Source organism: Mustela nigripes, chromosome 1 (assembly GCF_022355385.1).
Source record: "Mustela nigripes isolate SB6536 chromosome 1, MUSNIG.SB6536, whole genome shotgun sequence".
Lineage (NCBI taxonomy): Eukaryota > Metazoa > Chordata > Mammalia > Carnivora > Mustelidae > Mustela > Mustela nigripes.
The window spans coordinates 258,430,561-258,446,701 of NC_081557.1; the positions used below are offsets into that span (position 1 = coordinate 258,430,561).

General features: G+C 34.6%; 1 protein-coding gene across 4 annotated transcripts in view; it reads right to left on the reverse strand.

Annotated features, from left to right (window-relative positions):
- LOC132006824 (UDP-glucuronosyltransferase 2A1) overlaps positions 1-9,808 on the reverse strand; it is a 61,128-nt gene extending 51,320 nt beyond the window's left edge. For 2 of the 4 annotated variants that reach the window (XM_059384880.1, XM_059384871.1), the window contains exon 1: positions 9,093-9,808. In XM_059384880.1, coding sequence (XP_059240863.1) covers positions 9,093-9,808 — 716 coding nt within the window. Of the gene's footprint in view, positions 1-9,090 lie in introns of all 4 variants that reach the window. The other 2 variants (XM_059384905.1, XM_059384896.1) reach the window with 1 other exon arrangement.
- Between the last annotated feature and the right edge of the window lie 6,333 nt (positions 9,809-16,141).

Here is a 16,141-nt window from a genome sequence, read left to right on the forward strand (position 1 = left end):
TAGAACAATTTGAGTCAAAGTCAAATTGAAAACCAGCAGCTGGACAAACTTCTTAGGCATGGTGATATCCATTATGAGAACCATCCTACTGTAGATCTTTTAAGATAAAAAGAAATTTTCAAAGTTTATTTAGGTAGATTATTTTTTCAAATAAATGATGTTTAATGTGATGGGTATACTCATTCATAAGTCACTTGATCTATAGATTAAAAGGAAACTAATATAATTCAAACCATTATGTGCAATAATATTATTATTCTAACAACAGAAGTAAATCAAGTCCTATTTGAAAGCAAAAGAAGTCAAGTTATGAGCCTGGTGTCTATGTACTCTGTCTGTGATAATAATTATAAATTATATATAATTATATATGTACAATTATATATAATATGTATAAATTATAAATAATTATAAAATGTGTCTTTAATTTATCTTTCCTAAAATTATGTTAAACAAAAAATTATAGCAGTTGTTACTGCTAAAACCACTGTCTCAAAACTTTTAGTAACTTTAAGTTAGATATCTTATTACAAGGAATTTTTTTAAAAGATTTTATTTATTTATTTGAGACAGACCACAAGTAGGCAGAGAGACAGGCAGAGAGAGAGGGGAAGCAGGCTCCCTGCTGAGCAGAGAGCCCGACGTGGGGCTGGATCCCAGGACCCTGAGATCATGACCTGAGCCGAAGGCAGAGGCTTAACCCACTGAGCCACACAGGCGCCCCTCAAGGCATTTTTATATACATTGTCTAATTCAGTCCTTTCCAGAGCGTTGTGCATCATACATTACTTGCTATATTTCATAGATATTGAAATTAATATTGAGTTGCATATCCAAAAACATTTTACAAAGTAGGGCAACTGAGACTATTATCATAACATCATCTGAGAATTGCTAGATTTTCACGGTCTTATGCCTCATCTTTGTAAGTTTTAGAAGCTTTGGCAATGCACAATGACAAGCATTATTATTACTTCCCCATGGCTTGTATTTAGGAAGAAAAACTAAAAACAACCTTCACTTAGAAGAGATTTTCTCAAAGAATACAAGATATTTTCAATTAATTGGATTATAGAACAAATTTTACACATTTGTCAGAGGAGAGTTTTCTTTTCTGATAAAGCATATTAATAATCATCTCCTCTTTGCAGGGAATTTTTCATTTTCTTTCATATGATATTTTCATATGCAAATCAAGAAGATAGAGTCTAGCACCACAAGAAGTCACACACTTTTTCATTCAGAGCTGTGTAGTAGCTTAAATTAGGTGGACACTAGAGTTCAATTGCCCCAGATTCAAAAACTATTCTTTTACAAGCCTTGTGACTCTGGAATATTATCTGGACCCTTTCAGCCTTGGTTTTTTCATGCAAAAATGAGAGATAGTGATGTTATATTACTTTGTGGATTAGCAGTAATATCTGCAAAGTTGCTTTGTAAACTGCTCAGTTCAAAGCAAAAGTTTAGTAATGTAGTTTAATAAATTTGCCTGAAGATTGATCAGTAAACCAACAGGTTAGCTACAGAATGACCAGTTAGACACATCTATAATGATATCTGTCTGTTGAGATTTTTAGTAAATGCCAAACTCTATAAGGGCAACCATATACTGATGCTATTTTAAAAGTTAAGGAATTCAAAGAAGCTAAGAGTTGCCATTAAAAGGAGAAAATAAGAACAAATACTGTAATTAAAAGGACAGAAACCACAAGTTAAATGTCTCCTTTTCCTGTAAGCATTTCAATGAATGGCTAGAATTTAACTATGCTAATTAATTTCTCATTGTCTCTTGGACTGGGAGGTCATCCCAAAGGCCATAAAGATGTCCCAAAGATGTCTTGGAAACCATCTTTCATACTATTTTTGAAAATTTATAATCAACTCCTTAGTAAGCTTAGAGTTTTAGCTTCACATTAGAGCTTCAACTTTTTTTTAGTTCCTTGAATGCATTTAGTTAATGCATTCTTGAAAGCTTAAAAGTCGATGTACTTTCTCTTCCCCTTTGTTTTATTGCATATTAACCGAGTATCTTTTTAGAATCTTCTTTTAGCTCAGGGTCTCGCATCAAATGCTTCACCACTTTCTTCATTGTATCCTCAGGCAAGTTTCTCAGCCTCCTTATTACAAAATGATAGAGAATGCTGGTGCCTGTTTCTTGTAGATGTGAGGACTGAATGAAAAAAAAAAAAAAAAAAAAACTCTAATTTGTGTACATTATTTGGAACATCATTCATGCTCAATAAACATTAACTATATATGATAAAGTAAGGACAGACTCTTTAAAAACTACCAATTTAAACAGATCTTATCACTTAGATGCACTTCCTTTCTTCTGCTTCTCAGATAATGGTCCTCTGCGGTGCCTGAGTTTTGGTGCAGGTATTCCTAAACACCACAAGTTCCTCTTGTGTCAGTCATGCTCAATCTTGAGGCACATCAAAAATGATATGTTATGGGATGTCTGGGTGGCTCAGTTGGTGCCTTCAGCTCAGGTCATGATCCTAGGGTCTAAGGATCGAGTCCCGCGTCCAGCTCCTCGCTCTGCAGGGAGCCTGCTTCTCCCTCTGCCTGCTCTGCCTGCTTTCCCCCCTGCTTGTGCTCTCTCTCTTTCTCTGAAATAAATAAATAAGTAAACTCTTTTAAAAAAATGATATGTTACTAACAATGTTTTCAGTACCAAGGTTCACAAGTGACTTATTTTAAGAAATATACACACTGAAAATTCAAAATTATTTTCATAAAAATTATCACCTCCATTCCCTTTCATTGAGTTGCAGCGAAGAGTGACAGTGCCCTTGAAACTGTGCATGTCCCATAGCAAATTCCTTCTTGGATGGCATGCTTATGGCTGTCATCCCACTCATGGGTCATTATGAAAAAAAGGATGCTACCAGAGGTCCTTGGAAAGATTCTAACCAAACAAAATTAATTTACATCAAAAAATAGAGGAAGAAAGGAAGGAAGAGAAGATAGAGGAGCAAGAAAAAGACTGGGAAGAAAGAAGGGGAAAAATGTCCTAAACTAACATGTAGTACTCTTTAGGTAAAGAACCCCAATACATTTTTCTCTCCTTTAAAATGACTACTGGAAATCAAGCACTTTGGGGATATACACATTCACATTTGTTTCATTTCTAGCACTTTATTTTATGTTAATTACCTTTGATCAGTGTTTAGTTCATGTAAAGATCTGAACATTACAGTCATAATTTTTTGAAGATGTGTTGTTTTTTTCTATTTAATATATTTATGGGAAAGTCTGTTATTATAGACAGCATTAATTCTTAGAGAGTAATCATCTGACTATTCAGGTATAATAATACATTATGTATTCATATAAATCTAACATATAAAGATCATTCACACAAAAAAGCTATTTGTTTCTATACTGGCCGAAGGACAAAACTGTTGATAGCAATAGGTAATGTTTATGGATTATAAATATTTTTACTAGCACTAAAATGCTACATTATTTTTTTTCTTAAATGTTTCCCCAATTTGGTGGGTTTTTTTGTTGTTAATATGTATATGAAAACAAAATTTACCTGCTTCAACTTTAAATAAATATATTTGAAATCTGTAGAAGCCTTTTCTTACTTTCAGTTAAACACAGCATTTTAAATTCTATTAGGAACAGATACCTATCCTCAGGCAACTCGCCCCAGGCAACAGTCAAATGGAAACTTTTGCCTAAAGAAACAACAAGTTTCCTAGTGATAACAAACCAATTAAACTCCAGTTAGCAAACTTAATATAAATAAGAAATAAAACAGCAGACTTCAAAAGCTAAATCTAGGAAGATGAAAAGTAACTGAGAATGTTTAAACCTAAAATATTCTGAATAATGGACTTACACCCGTAATTTTAAGAAAAGAGAGAAAATTTTTCTAGCAGTTTTGGTATCTGGATTTCATCTGAAAATATTTTCTCCTACTAGTCACTATATAATTTTATTTTAGCAATTGATATTTCACAACCTCAATAATCTCATCTGTGATAGTTTTCTCTTCACAAATTCATTGCAAAAATTAAGAGATATAACATGTGATGGACTTATTACAGTGTCTAGTGCACAGGAAGAAATCAACAAATACTGTTATTGCTATCATGATTTTGAACCATGAATTTGAACCAAATACCCAAATGCTGAAATAAAAGAAATAATTTAGACATTATAATATCTGATTCCTAGCAATTAGCAGAGATTAAAGACTCATTCTCAGATTATTGCATTTCACTGCAGAAAAGTAATCTTACAGAAAGCTGTCCTACTTATATACTCAGGTGTGACAATTTGAGACCTGAGTGGATAAAGGTTCATTGCAATGACTTTGTTTAGAGCATTTAAAAAAAAAAAAATCAAGTTATACATTGGAAAGAAGTGATTTTTAAAAGTTGGTTCCATTTATCATTCTCATTTATCATTCTACATGTACAAAAGCTTGCACGAAAATGGATCACTCTGTCACTTCAGTACTTTTGTTTCTTACCTGGTCTTTTGAATATGAGTGTTCATTGAGTCTTCATGTCCCTGACATCAATAAGAATATCGTTCATAAAACAAACTTAAATAGTCATTTTAAGTCAAAAGAGTGTAATTTGATTAGAAACATGATATTATCAAAATCAGAGGGTAAGAAGATTTTTAGAAACTTCATTACATTCCCATGAACAAATTGTTAAGAAAGATTAGTCTCATGTCTTATGACTGGGAAAAATTGTATGGTTTCATTACCAGTATTCACTTACAAGCACAAAACAATGGAACATGATTCTGAGACTGCCAGCATGAGGAAGTTTTATCTGGGGGATAATGTCACTAATATGAATAAGAAGCACTGTGATCATGATAATTATTATTCCAAGATTGAGGACAAGTGGTTGATAAAAACATAAGTAATGAGATAAAAATGTAAACCTATATCGTGACTAAGATGTTACGTATACGCTCCTCTATTTCATTAACAGAGATGCTGCACATATTCAGATATCTTTGTTTATTACACCTATGAGCAGATTAGAGAGTTTTTGCAGATCCTGACAGCTTCATAAAATTGCCATTTCTTCATCATTTTTCTTCATTTTTAGAGATCCAGTTTTAGCCCTAGAATATTGACCATTCACTTCTACCTTTGTAAGCTAGTTTATAATCAATGTAGTAGCTATGCTTATTTTCTCTGAATAACAGAACAGTTCAGTTTTCATTTATATCCCAGGAGGTAAACATAAATTTTTGAATTTGGGGACAAGCACTTAGCATACCCAGAGAAGATGATGAGCCAATTATAATTAACGCTTCTTTTTTTAAAATGTTTTATTTACTTATTTGACAGAGAGATCACAGGCAGGCAGAGAGGCAGACAGACAGAGAGGGGGAAGCTGGCTCCCTGCGGAGCAGAGAGCCCGACATGGGACTGGATGCCAGGACCCTGAGATCATGACCTGAGCCAAAGTCAGAGGCTTAACCCACTGAGCCACCCAGGCGCCCCACAATTAATGCTTCTTTTAATAATCCTTGCCAAAGAAACCACACTTATATGGTCAACTAAGTCATTATAAAAAGCCTAGAACACACAATGGGGAAAGGACAGCCTCTTTAATAAGTGGAAAACTGGGCAGCTACATGCAGAAGAAGGAAATTGGATCACTTCCTTACACCACACACAAAGACAAACTGAAAATGATTTAAAGACTTGATCAATAAGACCTGAAACTTTAAGGTGGTCAGCTCCTTGACATCCGCCTTGGCGATGATTTTTTGGATTTGACACCAAAGATAACAAAAGAACAATAAGCAAGAGCAACTACATCAAACTGAAAAGCTTCTACATAGCAAAGAAAACCATCAACAAACGGAAAGGCAACCTGCCAAATGGGAGAAAATATTTACAAATTATACATCTTATAAGAGATTAATATCCAAAGTATATAAAAACTCATATAACTCAATAGCAGGAAAAAAAAAAAAGCTAGAGAACATGAATAGAGATTTTTCCAAAAAACAAACAAATGGCCAACAGGTACATGAATAGGGGTCAATACCACTCATCATTGGGGAAATGCAAATCAAAACCACCACAAGATATCATCTCACACCTGTTATTTATTGATTGACTTTTAAAAGTTTTTATTTAAATTCTAGTTATTTAACATATAATGTAATATTGGTTTCAGGAATTGAATTCAGTGACTCATCACTTACATATAATACCCAGTGCTCATCACAATTTCCCTCCTTAATACCCATCACCCATTTAGCCCATCCCCTGCCCATTTCCTCTCCAGCAACCCTCAGTTTTTACTCTGTAGTTAAGAGTCTCTTATGGGTTGTTTCCTTCTCTTTTTTTCCTTTCCCCTATGTTCATTTGTTTTGTTTCTTAAATTCCACATATGAGTGAAATCATATGGCATTTGTTTCTCTGACTCACTTCATTTACCATGATACACTCTTAACTCCATCCATGTTGATGTAAATGGTGATATTTTACTCCTTTTGATGGCTCAGTTATATATATATATATATATATATATACACACATACATACACACACACACACACAAACACACATGCAGACATTTGGGCTCTTTCCATAATTTGGCTATTGGTTATTGTTGATAATGCTGCTAAAACATCAGGGTGCATGTGACCTTTTGAATCAGTATTTTTGTACCCTTTGGATAAAACTCAGTAGTGCATTTGCTCGTCATAGGGTAGCTCTATTTTTAACATTTTGAGAAACCTCCATACTCTTTTCCAAAGTGGCTGTCTCATTTTCCATTACCACCAACAGTGTAAGAAAGTTCCCCTTTCCCTCCATCCCCACCAACATTTGTTGTTTCCTATGTTGTTAATGAACTCACACCTATTAGAATGGTTATAAGACAAGGTACAACAAGTATTGGCAAGGATGTGGAAACAGGGAAACCCTTGTGCACTATTGATAGGAGTATAAACTAACACAGACACTATGGAAAACAGTATAGAGATTCCTAAAAAAATTAAATTGAACCATCATATTATCCAGTAATTCTTTGATAGGAATTCTACTTCTAGACTATACCCAAAGAAAACAAAACCACTATTTCTAAGAGATAGCTATGTCCCCATGTTCATTACAGCATTATTTTTATCTACAATGGAGATTAAAATTATAAATTATAATAATTAATTATTCAAACATAAAAAAGAGAATCCTGCCATTTATGGTAATGTGGGTGGACCCCGAGGGCATTACGCTAAGTGAAATAAGTCAGAGAAAGACAAACAATGTATAATTTCATTTATATGTGGAATATGCAAAAAACAAAACCAAACAAAACAAACAGCACCCCAACTCTGATACAGAGAACAGATTGGTGGTTGCTAGAGGTGGAGGGTAGGGGTGGGGGAAATGGATGAAGAAGGTCTAAAGGCACAAACTTCCAGTTACAACATAAATAAATCCTGGGGATTTAATAAATAGCTTGGTGACTATAGTTAACACTGTATTGTATATTCAAAAGTTGCTAAAAGAGTACCTCATAAAAGTTCTCACCACAAGGAAAGATAATGTAATTATGTCCGGTCACAAGTGTTAATTAGACTTACTGTGGTGATCATATGGTTATATATACATACATAGAATCATTATGTTTTACACCAGAAAATAATATATTATATACCAATTATAACCCCCCCCAAAGAAACCATCTTAATCTCTTCTTCATGCCTTTTAACATGTCCTAACCAATTAGCCATTAGCTTTTATTAATTTTTCATGATAAACAGCTAAAGCAAATTAAATGGTTTCTAGCTCCTAGACAGTATTATAAGATCCTTTTATATGTTAACTAATTTAGTCCTTATAGTAGCTCTGTTAGAGATGGGGTGAATAAATGCAGATGTAAAGAGAATTAATTGCTTCTCCATGGTCATACACTTGTAAGTGGAAATTCTTTATCAAGAGCCTGCGCTCCTGATTGCCTTACTATGGGAGTCTCGTCTGCATTATTTTTCTCCACTTACAAGCTACTTCACGAGTACATGCTCTTACCACATCTTTCCTGGAGTTATGTAGAAGCTTATAAGCTAACATCTTTTCACACCAGGTCCACATCTATCCAGATACTGTATGTAAGATGCAATCTAGTTATAGTACATCCCTTTAAACTGTTCTCAGTTGTTTAGTAGACAAAAACCAAAATGCTTAGCATGACATACAAGAGACTTTGAAAATACTTATTTGAATTAACCAGTTTTTGCAAGCCTGACATCTTCATTGTTCTTTCTCATACCCCCCACCTTGCACTTTGACCTTTATAAATAAAGAATCATCAGTAATACCCAGCACACATAATACTACTTTCAGATTCCACATTGAACAGTTTCTTTCTCCACCCTGGTTTTGCAGAAAGATTCATATTAACTCTTTAAATTTTTTTCTTGTGTATCACCTCAACTCTAGTTTCTCAGAATGTCACTCTCTCCTATTATATTCTGCCCAACTCTTTTATACTCTCTGTTCTTTATACATATTTTCATTACCCACATTGTTCATACTGTAAATATTCCCTCTCTTGTATGACTTCTCTGCTTGACTGAAATTCTTGAAGTCAGGATCTTCATCTTAGTCCTTTTTATAACTTCCCTACCTAGGGGGCACCTAGTAAACAGTAGGAAATATATGAACAATGAAACAATGATCAGAGATTATCCATACTCATGTAAGTTTTTAAACACACACACACATACGTCTATATTAGTAACGGACTTATAGGAAGTCTAATCTCTTCCAGCTTTCTCTACTCACCACTGAAATTTCTAGGCAATTTCTATCATCAATGCAATATCTGAATGAGAATTCAGTCCTGTTTTAAAACTTGCTATATGTCATCCATGAAAGAACTTAGCTGGTATCTTTGAGTCCATAAAATTGGAAAACAACACACTATAGTTACAAAGCATATTGTTTTTTATCTTTCTTCCTGTTCTCAAATGATACTAATAGATAGTTTATCAATATGTGGGATTGAAAAAAAAAAACTACAGGGAAATTAAGAGGTGATACAAAACTCTGTTCAAATTTGGATATTAATTTTAAAAATCACATACCCAAAGCTTCACTATAGTAGGAATCCCATGATTTCCAAAGACTGTCAAACATGTAGTCCTGTAGATGGTAGGAGATGAAATTTCTTACTCTGTCAGTGAAAGACATCTGGTCGGAGAGTTCTGATAATATAGCAGGTACATAGGAAGGAGGGAATGGTACCTTCCCACAATGCTTTTCCACTGTTGAAGCTGGAGAAAACCTCAAGGAGAACATAAATGGAATTCCCAGTTTTAAAGCTACTATATCACCACAAGGAAATACCGGATCTGATATTAGGACCTCAAATTTGCTTTTCTTCAGCTTGTCCATCAGGTTTTGGTTTTTGAGAACACCATCACAGATTTCTCTAGACAGTATGTGAAAGTCCTTGAGGACTCTAGCAATCTCCTGATAGAATCTCCAAATGGTTGAAGGAGATGGCCTATTTTCCATCCATGTCAAGACAAAGTCCTTGATGATTCCTTCTATTCTTTCTTTGCCAAAGGGCACCTTATATATTTCAAACATCAGAGATGGTTTAGAGGCCGGTGAGATGAAAAGTGCACCAGAGGCAACTAAGACAGTCACATTATGCTCTTTTTTAATCAATTCATCTATAATTATCTTAATGTTCAGCCAATGACTCCCTTCCATTGGCCAAATCAGAACATTGCCACCAAGAGTGATTCCTAAGAGACTAATCTTAAGAGAAAACAGCAGAATGTTCTTGTTTAACATGATGTATCTTGATGTAGAAGACTTGATGAAATGTGACATAAACAAATCTCTCTGCTTTTCAAGCAAAAAGAAAAGGAAAATTATTTTTCAGTTTTGATTCAGAACAATTGATACCCTTAAGAGCCTTCTCTTGACCAAATGATATTACCCATGGTAGCACCTATTTTATGATAATTACAGGCTTGGGGTAACATGTGTCTTACTTCTCCACCTGTTGCTTTAGCTTGGGTTATGATTCTCACTCTCTGATCGTTTTCTTAAACGTGAGCCTTCAAACCTTTCACTGCCATCTCATAATTGTGAAATTCTTACTATTAAATTCCTTGAAGTCACTCTATATCTTAACTCTACATTCGGTCCTGGGTATTGAAATACCAGGTTAGGTCAGAACTTGCTCAGAAATGTAGACATACCAAGGCTATAGATTTTCCAATATTTAATGCATTTAGTACAATGTCATTAGCAACAATTAAATATTATTAGAGTAGTAATTTGTTCTTTTTTTTAAAAGATTTTATTTATTTATTTATGTATTTATTTATTGGAAAGAAAGAGAGACAGACAGAGGTAGTAAGAATGGGTACAAGGAGGAGAGGGAGAAGCATGTTCCTTACTGATCAGGGACCCTGATGCAGGGTTTGATCCCAGGACCCCGGGATCAGGATCTGAGCTGAAGGGAGACTCTTTAACACACTGAGCCACCAGGTATCCCTGTAGTAACTGGTTCTTAATAGATAAGATTATTGCAAAAAAAATATTTACAAAAATGTGAAGTATTAGCAATTAGAGAAAGTTTAATTTTTATTACTACTTTCATAATACATTTAAGAAAATATTTTTTTAATTTTTATTTTTTAAACACTTTATTTATTTACTTATCTGACAGAGAGACACAGCAAGAGAGGAAACACAAGCAGAGGGAGTGGGAGAGGGAGAAGCAGGCTTCCTGTGAAGCAGGGAGCCCAATGTGGGGGCTCAATCCCAGGACCCTGAGATCATGACCTGAGCAAAAGGCAAACACTTAACCTACCGAGTCACCCAGGTACCCCATTTTTAGGAAAATATTTTGTATTAATAATCACTGAGAAAAAATTATAAATAAATGACTAAACTGTTTTGTAAGTATATATGTTAATGTTACTAATCAATAGGAGGTCTTTGAGGAGAATTGCTAATTCAACCTTTCTTCTGTGGAAAGTGCAGTTCAAAAGCCAGCTGGTCTGTGTGAGGAGCAACTATGAGATATTTAGACCAAACCTTTCATAATTTCTAGTATTAATTAAGCCCTTACTGTGTGTCAGACATTGTGCAAAGTGTGTTACATGTTAAGCTCATTTATTTCTCACTAAAAAAAAAAAAAAGATTCAATGAAATAGATCCTATATTCTCATATCAAAGAAGAAACCATTGCTCAAGGAAGTTTAGTAATTTGCCAAAGTCATATAGTAGAATAAGAAAAAAAATGGTAGTAGTAGTCTTTAGGCTCTTTGGCTCCCAGAGTCTACTGTATTAATCACTAGGATACATTGTCCTATCAGAGTCTATCATGTCTCCTTACCAGTTGTAAGGAGTCTACCCCTATAAACCATAAAGTACCCCAAACATGCTGACACATATAAAATGCACACTATAAGTTTGTGTATCATGAGAGACTATGGACTCTGAAAAACAATCTGAGGGGTTTGAAGTGGCGGGGGTGTGGGAGGTTGGGGTACCAGGTGGTGGGTATTATAGAGGGCACGGATTGCATGGAGCACTGGGTGTGGTGAAAAAAATAATGAATACTGTTTTTCTGAAAATAAATAAATTGAAAAAATTTTTTAAAAAAGTTTGTGTAACTCACACTGGGTAATGTAGGACAAATCAGGAGTAAAATAATCTCTGAAAATTGTGCATATGTATGCATATGTCCATGTATACATGGAGTTTTTTTTTTTAATAGACCTGTTGAAATTAGAAATCTTGTATTTTTTAGTGATGTTTTTTCTGAGCTCCCCTATCACCAAAGGTAATCTATAGTGAAACCCTGAATGCTTCTTTAAAATAGTTACTAACTTTTACAAAGTACTATTCAGAGTTCGGCAGAGTAATCATACAGTTCATGGTATGGATTTCAATTCAAGGCTCCATATACTAAAATGTTATAGTATGCACAAAATTTCTGGCTGCTCGTGTCAGCCTGATTCAGAGTTACTTGCCAGGATACTTTAAAACAGTTGTTGTGACTCACTAGAATGAAGCACTAGTAACAATTTACTATTATTACACTCATTTTATTCACTACAAGAGAAAAGATTCAGTTTTAAACAATTAAAATATAGTCTTTGTTCAGTTTATTTGGGTTTATTGGGTGCCTACTAGACAGAAAACTCACAGCTAAGTGAAAGATGAACCAAAGAGATAATTCTTACATCTATTTTATGCTCTCAGTGGAGATAATTGCATATGTAACTACAGTAAAAATCAGCATAGTATTAAGTCAGCATGATAATATAAGAATTTAGGTATTAGAATCAAAAACAAAGAATTTTAATTTAGCATTAAGCTGCTTAATATTGATGAGACCCACTTTTCTCATCTATCAAATAGAAATTAGAAACAATCCAAAAGGCTTTTATGAGTATTAAATAAAACAAGATAAATAATAAAACATTCATTAATATATAAAATGCATAACTCTTCAATAACTACTACAAATTATGTGATAATATAAACAGTATATAAGATAAAAATTATATTTAAATAAATAAAACAATATTGATTAATCTACAAGCATAGTGCCAAAATAAAAGACATATTTAAAATCTATTGTCTTCCTCATTTAATTCTTTCTCCTAAGTAGAGAAAATGACAGGTGCCTTCAGATGAAATGACACAGGTAAAAACCATCACAGCTCTTACAGAGATTGCTTTCTGTTGTTTGGAAGTTGAAGGTGGGGAGTAAAGATAGGAAAGTTTTCATTACAGATGTGGTATTTGATGCTTATCTTGGAGTTTGAAGTGACTGGACATGAGTGATGAGCGATGTGCATTATGGAAACCAGTGTTATATCATAAATAAACTTTGGTTTTTGAGAAAGGACCTCAATAATGGAATAGTATTGAGAAACTTCTCAAACTATTGAAGTTTAATTTTTGATTTATGTTCTTAAATTTAATAGAAAGCTAAATGAAGAAATTATATGGGCCATAAAGACTTAAATAGGTTGTTTTCTGAAAACTCAAAATGTGATTTTAATTATTCTGACCCTAGGATCACTGAAATGGTAATCTACTCTCTCCAAAAAATTTTTGGAGATTATAGCTAACAATATGACTAATGTATTAATGAAATCTGATGAGTTCAAAGGAAAAGCTAATGTAATTAAAAAGAAGTTACTATATACAAATATTTTTATCCTAGGTCATGATAATAAAAGATGCTTCAATTAACTGAACAAAAAGGGGGCATACATAGTATTTACATTACCAAAACTGGTTATTGCTTTTACGTCAGGATTTTCTTTACAGAAACTTTAAATATCCCTTTTTAAATAAATAAATTTGACTTTGCATAAAGCTTATTTGATATATATAAATTTAGAATATATAAATATAAAACATATAGACATAAAAAATCCATTACACAACATTAAGAAATAAAATACCCACCAAATAATGACATATTGATTCTTATTATGCCGTGCTCTCTTAAAGACTATAGTAGTCACTTGTGAGAATCATTTTTGTATTTTTTTGAATACTCTCTGTATTCACTTTATGTGTTAGCTAGTTAAGGACCAAATGAATTTTCCACTGTAGGAACTAAAGGTAATAGATAAACCTTTAAAGAGGACAGTGAGCCAGCATCTGTGTGTCTCAGTTGGTTAAGTGTTTGCCTTCTGCTTGGGTCATGATCCCAGGGTCCTGAGGTTGAGCCTGGCATTGGGCTCCTTGTTCATCGGGGGGTTTGCTTCTCCCTCTGCCCCTCCCCTTGCTTATGCTCTCTCTTTCAAATAAATAAGTAAAATCTTTAAAACATAAAAATTAAAGAAGCCAATGAGCTCACACTGGGATAAAGCATTCACCTTACTGCTCAATAGAACAGTTCCCTCAATATCAAATTATTCTTAAGTATAACACCTGGTGGGGGGAACCCAAATTATTTAAAAATAGAAATGGATACTTTTTTAAAGTAATGAAACAAGCTAAAATTTAACCCACAACCTTGTAATGATTGATATTTCTTTTAGAAGAAAATATAAATCCAAATATACATCATACATTGCTTTTATATTACTTGTCATAAGGTTTTTAAATTTCTTACCTGAAGTTTTCAGCCAGAACCTTAATAACACTCATTTGCTATTTGAAAGTTGAATTTAAATAGATGCTAGTTGGGTAAACATAATATGGTGAGAAATGTGATCTTAAAGAAGAGATTGAACAGACTTGTTTACTCCTAAGGCATTCTACTTCCATTACATTATTAAGTAGATTAACCTGGTATTAATGGTTTTCCCTTCTATTGGTTTTCTGGCAACTATTTGCATGAAGTATTGCCTTTGCTATTATGGTCTCCAGCCCTTCACCCTCCCCCACCCAACCAAGTATGTCTGGATATATATGAAATAATGACTGGTAATAGTTAATAATCATTGATTATTAACAAGAATTATGGTAAATACCTCCCATTCCCATGCAACATAAAATTATTCTTGTCACTACTAATTATGAAAATAATTTTTTTTAATTGAGTTCTTTTTTTCCTGATTTGTGTAATGATCAGAGGGGATTATGTTCATTCACACAGCAGTAGCTATACCAGAACTGAATTTCTCTGTATAAGGAAGAAACATCTCAGAAAAATTCTGGTGTTCTTATTAAGCTTTGCATTTATTTATTTATTTTTTTTTTAATTTATTTTTATTATTTGACAGAGAGAGACACAGTGAGAGAAGGAACACAAGCAGGGGGAGTGGGAGATGGAGAAGCAGCCTTCCCACAGCAGGGAGCCGGATGCGGGGTTGGAACCCGATGCAGAGCAACATCCCAGGACCCTGGGATCGCGACCTGAGCCGAAGGCTGATGCCCAACGACTCAGCCACCCAGATGCCCCTGCATCTATTTTTTTAGAAAAAGGTACTACTTTATGTTGGTTCATAACCCTCTCAAGAGCTTCCCTGGCATAATCTGAAATGGCCTCTGTATTCAGAGGGCAAGGAGAGACCAAAGAAAGAGGCAGTTCGTGCCAGGTTAGCAGGTGGCAATTTTAATCGACAAAAGGAATGTACACATGAAGCTTCTTCGGGGCGGCAGCAAGATGCATGGATCCTCGCACCCACCTGCAAAACCTTGAAAGTTTATAAACAGGTCTTGACTGAGCTCAGTCCCATATATCCTGTAGGATCTTCCAAGACTACATAATTATCTCAAGGCAACATCTTTAGAACAGTAAGTGGAACCCACATTCCAAGGATAGGGGACAAGGTGAGGAACCTCTGAGTTTTGGGGTCCAGCTTATAGATCACCTGAGGGTCATATCTTTTCTATGATCTTCCCCAAACATTCCACTTCTCATGACCGGATCTTACAATATCACAGGCCCCTCTTCTGGAATGGGCCCTGAACAGGCAGTCAAGGATTTCACTAGCACGGGGCGGGGCGGGGGGGGGGGGGGGCTGGGTGGCTCAGCTGGTTTAGCAGCTGATTGGCTGCTGTGGAAGCAAGCACTATAGCAACAATATAAGCACATCTAAGAGAAAACACACATTAGAACAATAGTCTCCAAAGTCAGTGACAACTTTTTCTACAGAAGTTCATCTGAACTATTGATTTGTCAGTTCCCCTAAGCTATAGGTCAGATCATTCAAGACATTCACTTGTGTCCTCGTGATAGATTAGTAGGCTCATTCATCAAGTATGACCAGACAACAGTCTGTTTGGATACTGGCACAGGTGTCTCCTTGTGAGACAGTGATAATGGCTAAAATCATTTTATATTGGAAAACAGATTTTCTCATCAGAGACATTTCACTATTCAGTAAGGACTGGATTTGTTGGCTGTCATTTAAGGTTTACTCATGAATTTTGTAAGGGCTTCTATATGTGTTAAAATGTCCTATGTGTGTTAAAATGCTGGGATGCCCGGGGTGGCTCAGTTGGTTAAGTGTCTGCCTTCAGTACAGGTCACGATCCTATCAGACTCCTTGCTCATTGGGGAGACTGCTTCTCCCTCTGCTTGCCCCTCCCCTGCTTGTGCATGCTCTCTCCCTCTCTCTCTCTCTGAAAAATAAATAAATAAATAAAATCTTTTTAAAAAAAATGTCCTCCAGGCCAATGGAGAGAAGAAAG